The sequence below is a fragment of the Ornithodoros turicata genome, chromosome 7, assembly GCF_037126465.1.
Source record: "Ornithodoros turicata isolate Travis chromosome 7, ASM3712646v1, whole genome shotgun sequence".
NCBI classification, from domain to species: Eukaryota; Metazoa; Arthropoda; class Arachnida; order Ixodida; family Argasidae; genus Ornithodoros; species Ornithodoros turicata.
The window spans coordinates 22,588,903-22,601,879 of record NC_088207.1 but is presented as its reverse complement, the minus strand read 5'-3'; the positions used below and the strand labels follow the sequence as shown (position 1 = coordinate 22,601,879).

Here is a 12,977-nt window from a genome sequence, read left to right as displayed (position 1 = left end):
ATCGTCGAGTCCCGATGCGTTGAACGGAAGCACGAGTGGCAGCCGCGCCCATGGGGACAATCCCCAGCTTTCCTCCCATTTGTTTCACCCTTAATGAGATACAATCTCCCGCTGTCCTCATGGGACGCATCAAGTTTTAGACCACGCGTGGAGGAAAACTGTGCTCTTTGGCGCCGCTTTCTTGCTTAATAGGCTTAGTAAAAAAACAAAAAAAAACAAATCATGTGGAACTGGCATGCATCGAGTGGTTTCCCGCATTTTAGCCGCCCTTTCGACCTTCATCGAAAGTACCAGACACAGGCATTTGGCGCCAGAGGTATATAGGGTAGATGCCAGAATCCTAACATGTTTCTTGGTAAACGGGTTACAAACTGATTTGGTATGACTAACCACTATGTAACCATCATGCTTTTCGTTTTTCATGTATAGCGAACCGTTTGGTTTGGTTCCAAAAAGAAGTAAAATATGGAGAGTGTACCCAACCCGACATCTATACATCGAGGATTTTAGAGGCGAGCCTGTGTCACGTGTGGTCTTCCGAGTCTTCGACGTCGCCAAACTGTTAGGTCTTCGGTCGTCCGACAAAGCGCTGAGAGCGCTTGAAGATTTTCTACGTACAACTGGGCTTATGGACATTCTACGACTTGCTGAGTGTGTGCTAGCTGTGTGTGTCCACAGCGATTCCGACAGTTTACACTTACTTGGTTGAAATGTTTGAACTACATGTTGAGCTACATCACTTTCACTCGTTCATCTGTTCATATTTTCTATGTGTAGGCGTCCTGGGGGTAGCCAGTTCGACTTCGTCTCGACTCTCATCCCCGTTTTTTTGTTTTTTTGTTTTTCATTTATCACATCACCATCACTCCCAGGCAGCACAATGCACTGAAAGTCGAGTGTCATGGGGTTGGACGGGTAGGTGGAAGGCCTTGAACAGACCCGTGAAACTAAATAACTTTGATAAGACACATACCATCCACCCCCATGGCACTTGACTTTCAGTATATATTGTGCTGCCTGGGTGTATCGAGCCGGCAACTCCAGCATGCTTTAGTGTGGTTTTAGCTGAAGGTTAAGTGAAAGGTTGAGGTTAAGATCGGAAGCTAAGCATGATGTTCTGTTCCGGAGGAAAATCAGGTGCGTCGCAATCTTTTCTTTTTGCTTTCGCTTGGAATTGCTTTTCTATGTTTTATGTTATTCGTGTTCGCACGAGACTCTTTCGTCTTCGTACACCATCCAAAGAGTTTTCTTGGAACAGATGGAATTACGAGTCTCGTGTCGAGGTCTGCAGTTAATTGTGTTCCTTTTGTGTCTGGAAGAGCGCGCAGCTAAATTCGCTCCGTACGCGCGTACTACACGCGTACAAAGGCAACGCCTCGCACAGCGGGGAAATTTATCCGCTGAAGAAGCTTCCTTTTCAGGCCTGTAAATTAAACTTCCTTTTCGCAACATATCACACTCTTTCTCGCAATTCATTCACTCGCGGCGCGCGAAAAGTTTACCGCAGAGGCGTCCTGCGTGGACGCACGCGCAGATTAGCCGCTGGTGCATGCTAAGCAGGCGGGGCGACTCTCTAGGTTTTATCTCGTTGAAAGGTTGGGGGATTAAGTAAGAAAAGATATTGCTTTCGCCCGTGCGCTTTCGCTTCATTCTTCCGTCCATTGTGTTCGTGATGCCTATATTTGCATCGAGCAAGTTTGGAGGATGTCGAGCAACGGTATGAAGGGTATTGTCGGTTTACCGCGGCACGCGCGTGTATGCACGGTAGGTTTAAAGTAATGTAAGTCAGAGTGAAAAGCTTAATTGTATACGATACGCGGTACCTTTTAAATTGTTGCGTGAACGGTTGTAAAGTGGTACAAAAGCTGATAATGTTATTGCGCGGAAAGTTGCGCACTACTTTCGATATTCAATCTATCGCGCAACGACCGTGAATATTTGGGGGAACCTAATTAAGCTTGTATAGCTGTCGCGACGTGTTGTGAACTTGTGAACTGCCAGGTGGCAGGCGAGTCTTTCGGGAGTTTGATGAACAGGCGATTTCGAGAAATCTCAGCGGGTTCTTGGGCATGTTTTCTGTCAATCCAGGAATGTAGAAACTTTGTCAAGTGCAATCAACACAAGTGATAGAAAGATAAAAACACTGAAACTACCCTTTATTAACGTGCAAGCTTTCTTGCAGTACACTCTTAAAAATGAACTTCACCACATAGCACGCTCTTAGCCAACCATCCGCCCGAGTGACATCGTTCTCTCCCTTGATTTGTTGAAAACGGGGGGCGTACGCCTTTTTGTGACACTTATGCAGAAATGGTAATTTTCAGAAAAAGGCGTACGCCCCGCGCTTTCCACAAATCGAGTGATAGAGGTGCTATGTGGCGAAGCTTTGTTTTAAGACTATAGTCTGCATCATGTGACCACTTCGTATGTTATATAGCGATGTCAGCTCTTTATCATTTTTGTACCTGACGAAATGCGGACTACTGTAAGAAAGCTGGTTCGCTAATAAACAGCACTTTCAGTGTTTTATCTTTTTATCGCACGTTTTGTACCATGGATGCCTGCGTCACTGGAAAGAAAGTATAGCCTTTCACTTTTCGTTCTCGCGTAACCTTGACAATTCCTGGGCTAACGGTGGATAAAATCAAAACAGTTCGGAAACTTTTTCCTTCCTCAGAGTTTCCACAGTTCAAAAGGGCGCTGTGCTCTGTGGCACTGAATTTTTCTACTCGTGTCTTCCATTGCAGACAGCTGTCCACGTCAGCACTCAAAACATTTTACAAAGTAAATGTTGCAGTAAATACGTTACACACTGCGACATCCTCGTTGTGAAAACGTAGAACTTTCGCATTGAGACGTGCGATGCTTCCTTGAAGAAGCGAAACAATAGGAAGACCAACGCGTTTCTCGTTGAGGGGGTGAGCATACTCACGAGTCTCAACAGGCGACTGACTACTTATGCCGCCACCTGGCGGAAGATGCATCATTTATGGACTACAAGTTGAGGTGGAAGGCGGGTAGGGTGTATAACAACTCAGGTATATCAGGTGGTACAGCTGAGGGTCGGACGGTGGCGTTTGTGTTCGGCGGGTGTGTTTTCATGACCCCACATGCACGGGATATCAAATCGCTGGTCCCACGACGAGGGCGCCGCGTAGGGAGATTAACCTTTGTTTGTGCGTTCTGTGAAACTAAGCCATACGCCGCGTGGAGGTGAAATCACTATTAGCTCCAAGAACCCCCCCCCCCCCCAATCTCTCTCTCTCTCTCTCTTTCGCTGGACTTCGGTAATAAGCGACGCACTTATTGCGTCACTTAGTGGAAGTCGTGTAATTAAAGAGGGAAGTGAAACATCCTTACAGCTTTCCTGCACCTTCCGTTACAGCGCGTGATACGGAGGGGGGGAGGGGGGGATCTGATTACTTATTAGGTGCATTCTTTTTACTTGCTCCCTCAGCCCCCGGCGCAAAAGGGCAGCACCCCTGCATTCTTTTCACAAAGTGCAAGCTGCTCTTTTGCACTTTCGCATTCTTTTCATGGTGCGCCGTGCGCCCTCTCTGTTCCAAACCCCAAAACCCCTGCACCGCCTTGAGAGGAGGAGCAACGGAGTGGGGCGAGAAGCAGACGACAAATTTAAGCAGACGATCAACATGGCGACTGAGATGAGAAATGTTTTAGATGTTTTCCCGCTTCTTGACAAGGACGGAAGCCCAGTTATGGAAAATGGAGAACACGTATACGTCAATGGATGTAGGTATATATACCGAGTTTGAGTACTAGGTATCGCCGTAGAGCGACACGCGCCAGTGCAACGTCTATCAGCGCGTAGCTGCGCGCCCTGCTGCACGCGTTATTTTAACGAACAAAACGTTAATTTTAGGTGGTCAGCAGTTCAGAATTTCCGTACTGGAAAATTGTGCTACTGTAGGCATCGCTGCCACCGGTGAGAGAGCCCCTAGCGCACAGAACTCAGACCACATGGGTGCTGGTCCAGAAGATGGTGGCTTTGACAACAGCCTTGAAGCATCGATGAACGCAGGGGGCGACCGGCTCTGGGATGCACGCCGGACGAAGTTCCTCATAGCAGCATACGGCAGCGAAAAATCGAAGTTGAAGAAAAAAGGTGGCTACAACACAAAGAAGGCCCTTATACTGTCGATTACACAGAAGATAAACGCAGAATTTGAATGCAGCTACACCGAGCAACAGGTTTTGAACAAATGGAAATCGCTTGAGAGGTCATACAAGAAAACAAAGGCAGCCAATAATAAAAGTGGCAGTGGCACTGTCCATTGTGAGAATGAGGAGTAAGATGTGGTAGGTACAAGTTCACGAACAGGGTAATAGTTTGGATTCTTTCATTTTAGGGCGCTACAAGAAGTTCTGGAGCGAGAGCACCACATAAGTCCTCCGGTTCTCATGGGCCCTGGAAGAGTGTAATGAGCCTTTCAGCCTGGCGATTGTTTGTCTTAAACACCATTGCATTCCTTATCTTTTCAGCCAGCTAAACCAGGCTGCAACTGCAGTTGACGGAACAATGACTACAGCCCCACAGTGCACCCAGACACCGCAGACTGCTCAAGCGAGCACCTCACAGCACCACAGGCAGTCAGCGGCAGCCGCAATCCAGGATCTCACAAAGGAGCTACAACGTTGCAATGAGCTGCGTAAAGCGTATCAGGACAAAAAAGTTGAATTGCTTAAAGACTTTCTCGATGAAATGCGCGCATTTCGTGAGTCTGCCACGTCGGCAGCTCGCGGGAATGAACAGTAACAGTCTATATCAAACATTTATATACATAATCCTCATTGGTTGAGTCACAATAAAATGGAAGGACAATTACTTATCGCAGCAGCAACATTTTGGTCTCTTACAGGCTGCGTGCAATTTGTTTGCGCACTTCCTTCGCCGTTACCTGACTTGCAATTTCGTCCACTTGATCTGGTTCTTCGGCCGTCGATTCTTCATTCTGAGGCAGGTTGTGAATGTCTTCAATGTCATCAGCCTCTGTGCACATGTTATGAAGCACACATGCTCCCATTACAACAAGGCACACTTGGTGGATGCTATCAGCATCAACGTAGTAGAGGCGCCGAAACCTTTGCTTCAACATCCCAAAAGCATGTTCTATTGTTACTCGTTGCTGCGAGTGCACTAAGTTGTACTTCTTCTGCCATGATGGGAGCGCTTGCCCAATGTTTTTGTATGGAGTCAGAAGCCAGGGCAGGAGCGGGTACGCAGAGTCACCTAAAATGTACCAGCCTTGAGACAGGCCATGGAAAAATGCTAAGTGAATGGTCTAAAAGTCTTTGCTTGTCGAACAGGGATAAATTTGAACGGAGAGACCTTACCAGCACACTTCCTGGAAGCATCTGCGAAAAAAAAGCTGTTCCTCAGGATTCGAGCGTCATGCGCGGAGCCAGGGAAGCCAACGAACACATCCAAGAATTTCATTTGATGATCGCAGATTCCCTGTAGTACCACTGAATGGTACTTCTTCCGGTTGAAGTACGAGTCAGGTGACTTACGGGGCTTTTTGACTTCAATGTGGGAGCCATCTACGCAGCCGATGACGTTTGGTATCGCAGGACCCTTCGTCACCTTCTCCTGAAACCCTTCTTGAATAAGTGCGCGACGCTCTTCAGCGGGCCAAGCAATAACGGTGCTGCTAATATGCTGCAGAAAGTTGAGCACACGAATCACGCTAGTGTGGACTGCCGACTCAGTCGTATTAAACTTGTCAGCAATCTTTACGATGGGGTCCTGAAATCCCAGGTAGGATAATGTCATAAGCATTGCCTTCTCGGCAGGTACCCGCGGCCGGCCTCGTTGCGTCTTGGGATAGTACGACGAAGCCTCAAACATTTGTGAGATACGTTGCACGAGGTCGAGTGACAAGCGAAACATCCGCTTGTACTCATAATTCATGTAACGAGGAACCACATTTTCGTAGTATAACGGGATCCTCGTCCGGTCGTATCGCGTTACAACGTCGGTCGCTGCTGCAATAACGAACAGTTCAGTCTCTTCATCAGAATCCGAGTCAAACAACTCGATTGCAATTGCGGAATAATCCACCATATCTAATGGAAGCAACACTACAACTTACTTCGCCGATTGCGTCAATAGCAGACGACGTAGCAGACGACGTCTGCTCTTTTGCATTCTTTTCATGCCACGAGGTGGCTGCACCGTTCGAGAACTTTTTTTTCGTGTCCCTTACTCCATCAGGGAAACGGGGGAAACGGGTCTGTACTGTTCTTATTGAAAAGAATGCACCTATTAAAAAAAAGAAAAGGAGACAAAAGAAAGGTTAGTCAGACAAACACCCGGCTTGCTATGGGTGGATCAACGATGGCTATCACGTTAAATGTTTTTTAGAGATCACGACCGCTACTTCCTGAGAAAATTATCCATTATCCGGGAGAGGGGGGTAGTTGTAAAAAAAAAAAAAAAAAAGAAGAAAAAGAAGATAACGAAGAGAAGTTCGTAATCTCTTTTTCTTTTTTGATTGCGATTTTTGATTGATTTTGATTGAGTTGATTGAGAGAAGTTACTAAGAAAAAATTTAGACCCGTTCCTCTGCATCCATGGATTGTTAGCTCGCAAACAGAACCAGGAGCAAGCGAAGTGAAAGCAAGGACGTCCACCGTGTCTTCTACACCGCCCTCGGTGCACTGGTAACGCTCTCTCTCTCTCAAAACAGAACTGCTCCGCATGACGTGCTCCCACTCCCAGCCAACCATCGTCCCGAACACCATCGTTCTCTACCTGATTTGTCGAAAACGGGAGGCATACGCCTCTTTGTGACACTAAATGCGGTTTTGTTAATTGTCACCAAAAGGCGTGCCCACCACGGTTTCCAGAAATCACCAGTGATAACAGTGTCATTCCCTGCAGCGGTTGGTTGGTTGACGAACAATATGGAGATGTTGCAGAGGTTGGTCTTTACCGCATAACACGGTCGTAATAAACACAGTTGTTCCCTCGCAAGGGCGTTACATGCCGGGTGCAATACCTGCTGGGATTACAGCTCACGTTAAAGAAGCGAAGTGTAACGAGACTAATTCACAGGACGACCTCCCCGATGTCGCTTATGATCAGAGTAGTCTCATACGTAAACTATGGACTAAAAGTTATTCTGATTGCACGCATGACATAGAAGCACTTACTTTCAATGAAAGCGCCTCATGTTTCCAAATGTCGCTTCCAGGTCTTCACTTTACGCTCTGTAAAACGGAACAAAACGATAAGGTCAGTCTCTTCTTCTTTCTGTGCTTTGTCCTGGCATCAATAGACACAGGTCATCAATAGGGTACGCAAGCGCTTTTTGAACCCAGAAGAGGCAGTGAATCGTCACTGAGCATTCCGCCATACACTGTTGGGGTTCTATAGGCATGCGTACTGGGGACGCCTAGTTTCTCTGGGGCCGCAAAGTGCTCGGGTACCCTTATCCTAAATCTCTCTAATATCACGGTGTTCTTTACGACAATCACGATTGTGGTTCACGATGCATGTTAAGATATTTTACAAACTCTTTACTGCCCTTTAGTGGTAAAAGTGAACTGGTGTATCCCGTTGTACACCGGGAGCCTACATAAAATTTGGAATTCAAATACAATAAGATGCGTACTGACACCGAACGAATTTGGGCTCACTGTCTTTCTCTTCTCTTTTTCTTTTTTGAGGGAATGCTAGTAAGTCTCGTGTTCACAAAAGCATTTGCCTCGAAGAGCCAATGGAACTCGGGCACGTTTCCGATCGGACCCTGCGGGCTCTGTTTCCCGTCTTTCTCGTTGGTTTCTTCTTTTGATTTCCTTGATAAGCGCAAGGAAATTGAAATATCTGTACGTGTATCTGTTCTTTTCGGTTCGGAAGGAGAATGAATAAGACGATTGAGAAAACTGTTGTGCAGTTGTATTCTGGAGCTCAATGTGGAGTGCCCACTTGTGAGTGCCTGGCAAACGTGATGTTTCTGCGGTTTCCGTAGGGAGCCTTAGGGTCCAAACGAAAGCCCCCTCTTGCGGTCGCTGAATGAAAGCACGCGAAATCAGAAACGATGAGGTGAATCCAACACTTGAGGGTCCCCCAAAGAGGCTAATTAGTGAAGAGAAAGTCCTTTGCATTCGCGTTTTATTTTGTCTTTTTATTTTTTACCTTTCTTTTTTTTTTTCAACGAAAGCGGTTCAACTTTCGGCTTGAGCAGAATAGAAGTGATTTTTAGCAGGGAGATGGAATTTCAGTTTCGTCCGCAATTCCTATGGTGAAACCCCGCATGTCATCTGCATGTATCTGATGTTGTCAGTGATGCATGGGGTACGCTGTGTGGCAGCTGTCGGCAAGTCTTTTGTCTCTCTGGCTAAGAACGACTTGATATGATAAGGAGTAAATTAAATGCAGCTTCAAGCGACATGCTTCCTAAAAACCAGACCGCGAGCCACTATCAGACGCGAGGAAATTTTGCCTCTATCAAAAGCCGAAGGCCTCCAGGTACTTGCGCAAGCGCCAGCCACATTCTATACACCCTCCCTCAGTTCGGGCTTCTTTGGTCCGCAGCCGGCCTCTTTGTGTAAGTACTCCAGCGATGGAAGCAAGTCAGAGGACGGCTGGTGTATTGCGGGAAAGCTCGCTTCGTGAACGTGACCCAGTAGTGGAGGAAGACGGGCCTTCCTGCTTCCGCCGCCAAGTTCACGGTCAAACCGGGCCGTTCACCTCGCCGCTGCAGCACTGATCGAGACCGCACCCCTGTATCTCGTTTCGTGCGAACAGCGTCACGTTGATCCACACCGTTAGGACATTGTTACTTATCCGCGGGTATTATTGGTGGCGGCTTACAGTAATGCAAACGTTCGCTCGTGCTTGTTTGGAGAGCTTTCTTTCTTTCTTTTTTTTTTGCGGGGGGGGGGGGGGGGCTTGCCATAGATATTATTCACTGTATTTGGATGCATGTCCCCACGAAACTATATACCAGATACGGTAACGAAGTGGATGTTATGCGGTATTTTCGAGAAAATTGTATCATAGGTGTCAATCAATGCGAAGGGTATCGGGAGGTATTATATCTATACATATACAGGGTGTTTGCTCTAACGTGTCCAGAAATTTTATTTAAAGCGAGCGATAAAAGAAAAGCAAGTGGTACTTTTCTGCTACTTGAGTAAGAAACAGGTACTGTTTCACTAGTAGCACCTGTTTCTTAGTCAAGTAGCTGAAAAGTAGCGCTCGTTTCTCTTTAATCGCTCGCTTTAAATAAAATTTCTGGACACGTTAGAGCAAACACCCTGTATATGCGTGTGTGGGTCTGCGTTTTGTACTGGTGTTTTCTTCTGTTGTTGATTTTTTTCGTCTTCTTTCAATATCAAGATCTATTGATTTTGAAACATAGTACTTGAAAAATATTCGGAAAACGTTTTATACAACATCTACTTAGTCATCACGTCCGACCAAGGATCGTATATTTACACACTTGTAATGGAGGAATGACATTTCTAAATTGCGCTTTTGCGTGCAAATATTGAAGCCACACCACGGTTCCAGATAGAAAAAAAAAAAAGAAATCAGAAAGAAAGAAAGAAAATGAGTATTCGGAAGTTCCCGAGAGGAACCCGACGGTTAGAAGCTTCGACAATGCTGGCACAGCTCCACGCAGGCTCAAATGAGAGCTTTTAAACGGTTTAAACGTTAACTTCACCGCAAAATGAATGAATGAATCAATAAATAAATATATAAATATCACGTTGCTGGTCGGCCATTGCACGGAATGATACCGTTATCCCTCATGATTCGTGGAAAGCGCGGGGAGCACGTCTTTTCGTGACAATTGGCACGCTAGCGGACATCCTCTACCCCGGTGGTTTTTATGCACTTTGCACTCCAAGACGGACTCACGCACCCTCTACGCATCTCCATTCTCCATCCGTCTGCTTCTTTGGCATAGCGGTGACGACGCCCACTTCTGAGTGGCCAACAACGGCGAGCCCTATTTTGTCATTACTCCCCCCACCCCACCCCTTCCCGTGGTTATAATTGTCACGAGGTAATATTACCTATTACCTCGCGACAACTAACGGGTGCCGGCTGTGCTCTGTGGGTGTTTTCCCTGGGTTTTCCTCAGACGCTCTAAGGCAAATGTCGCCACAGTTTCCTGTGAAGCCAGCCCAGTACGCACAATCCCCCTCCCCTGCGATAGTGACACGAAGTGTCACGAAAAGGCGTACACCTCCCGTTGTCGACAAGTCAGGGGAGAGAACAATGTCATTCGGGACGATAGTTGGCTGGGATCGTGTTATGCGGTGAAGTTCTGTTTTAAGAGTGAGGTTTCGCCAGTAATGAGCAATTGAAAATCCGAAAAGGACGCCCCCCCCCCCCCCCCCCTCCACACACACCTCTCTCTCTCTCTCTCTGTGTATCGTTGACGTATCCCATGAGTCATGAAAATGCTGACTCAATGTGTTCGTTAATTCTGCAACACTTAGCTTCTAGCTCACAGCATTAGAACACTTTACTTTCACTGTTCTCTTACTTGATGACAATGCGCACTTGCACGGTGTCGAATAACACGTGACAGTCGCCTAGCGTACATATGTTTGTAGAACATAGGTTCCGTACTGCAGTAGCAGTCTGAATATAACATCCAAGCATAAGAACCTCACTGTAACAGCGTCGTCAAGCTAATTCCCCAAAAGCATTTGCAGAGCCTGAAACTGTAAGTGCACTGTTTCTCGCAACTCCAGCAGCTTCCAGGGTCAACAACTACGGGAACAAATGTATGTGCTGATGATCAGTGAAAAAATTTGTCAAGGTCGACGAAGCACGTACTAGCTGGAATTTCAATGCAAGCTAGCAACGAAGTAATGAACAAAAGCAAACACGCAGTGAAATCGTCTCAGGCAAACTCGATCTCACCCTCACGAGATGCAGGTCGGTTCCCTTATTCGCTCAATTCAATGTTATTTCAATTTTGTAATCGAAGTACGGGGCATGAATCAAGAAGAAGGAGAAGAAAAGAAAAAAAAAAAAAAGAAGAAAACACTGGCAGCGAAAAGCGATCAGTCATTTTGACGATCTTAACCCAAGTTGCAGGTTAGTGAGCTACTCATGGGTTACTCTAGCTACTCACTCGAACATTTTGGTTGTGCGCCGCGTAAAAAAAAAAGAAAAAGAAGGAAAAAGCCACTTCCGCAATCCTGCAGAACACCTCTGCTTGTGAAGAGGCCGCGGTGAAAAAAAAAGGGGGGGGGGGGTGCTAAGAGGTTACGCATAGGAGAGGGCAGTAAACACACAATAAAGTCAAAATAAAGTAAGAAAAAGGAAAACGACGGCCAGAAGTTGTTTCGTAAACGATTCCACCACGAAACGCCGTCTGAAACAGAAACCACGACTATACAGTTCGTTAGAGTGCCGGTAGAACCAGTGAAACGATGCTGCTCACTTGCGAAGCAGGAAGCGACATTCTACGTGATTACAGAAACTCCGCGAGAGGGCGAGGATGGCGGCAGCGTTGCCGGCACGAAGACGAAACAAGCGTCCACAATACCCATCGTGAGCGATCAACTGCCCGCCCATGTTTGTGTAAAAGACGCTGCAAACTGGTTAGACGGGTCGATCATAGAATTGTCTCGTATGTGCCGTACGTTTTGATTTCGTTGCATTTCCGGGGCTCTCGCGATGAGGGGGCCCTCACCTGCCACCTTGAAAACATCGTAGGTGTCTCTCGAAGACGTTCTTATATGTCAGGCTTGTGTTCGCGGGGCTGTTGTTTCACATTGCGAAATTTTGTGCCTGCACGTGACTGGGGAACGCGTAAAGCGAATAGCACTTGCGTGACACTCGTGTGGCACTTCCCTCCTGAGCACTTGTGTGACACGAAAAAGGAGAAAATGCCAGGCATGCCGAGTGATCAGGGTTGGTTACAAGGTAGGTACGCTATTAAAACAGAATTTCGCTGCATGACAGGCTGCTAGACAACCACATTGTTTTTACTCCTGAAGAGGGTGACGTAAGATTTTTTTTTTTTTGCACTTACGTTAATCGTCAAAAAAATGTGTGAGCTCCCCTCTTACTGTAAATCAGGGGTGGGTAATGATATCACTCTGTGCTACGATTGGCCTTGACTATAGTCCTTGAATCGATAGCGTAACCGGAATTTTTCTGAGCGGAAATGAGAAAACATGCGTTTACGTGAGGTGTTAGCGTTTCGGACACACGAGCGGCGCTAAATTCACGGGGAAGCAGTGCCAACGTGTTGGGTGCCCTAGTTGGGGGTGCGTTAATTGTGCGAGTAAACACGGTATTCTATTGCCTCCTTGGGTGCCCAAGTTGTGGGCGCGTCAATTACGCGGGTAAACACTGTATACTATTGCGTCCATTTTCGCAACGTTCACTAAATTCTTCCCTGGTCGGGTCACTGGGGTAAGGTACATAACTATACTAATAAGAAATGGTTGACCATGGGCAAGTTTATTATAACAGACACTTGTTCTGAAATGACCCATGTCTCGGTTGCATATAACGTTGAAGGGAATATATTCACTCTTTGTGAATGGCATGTGAAGAAGCGCGGATTCTTTTTCGGGAAACCACTTTGCGTGCCACCCACGGATCCCCGTGAATGGAAAAATTCCATCACGCAACGTCACGAATGCTATTGCTCTCCTTTCAGACATGATATCGACATGGGAGCAAAGAAATCTCACGCGAGCCGTATACCGCGGGAGCCCTTTCTTGCTCACAAATTTCGAGATTCATAGCGTGAAAGAAACAACAACAACAAGAATGTGACGTCCGTTTTTGACGCGCATCTTGTTGTGCCTGCCGCACGGGTAAGCCGTACGACAGCTGATTAAATTTTCCGGCCTTAGAGAAGCGGCCGAGAAGAAAACCATATTGGACGCTGGCAACAATGAAAAAAAAAAAAAAAAAAAGACGAAAACGATATGACAGCTGGGGCGCCGTCATTGTGGCGTGTCACAAGGTG

The 12,977-nt window shown here is 46.7% G+C and overlaps 2 protein-coding genes across 2 annotated transcripts in view; both read right to left on the bottom strand.

Moving 5' to 3' along the window:
• LOC135400339 (PR domain zinc finger protein 1-like) overlaps positions 1-12,977 on the bottom strand; it is a 79,536-nt gene that overhangs the window by 45,244 nt on the left and 21,315 nt on the right. The window contains exon 2 of the mRNA XM_064632171.1: positions 7,174-7,230. The gene's annotated coding sequence lies outside the window, so the exon portion shown is untranslated. The remainder of the gene's footprint in view (positions 1-7,173; positions 7,231-12,977) is intronic.
• LOC135400526 (uncharacterized) lies at positions 4,872-6,082 on the bottom strand. Its single transcript, XM_064632359.1, has 2 exons — positions 5,353-6,082; positions 4,872-5,248 (listed from the first exon to the last, which is right to left on the bottom strand). Exons 1-2 carry the CDS (start codon positions 6,080-6,082, stop codon positions 4,872-4,874), a joined length of 1,107 nt encoding a protein of 368 aa, XP_064488429.1.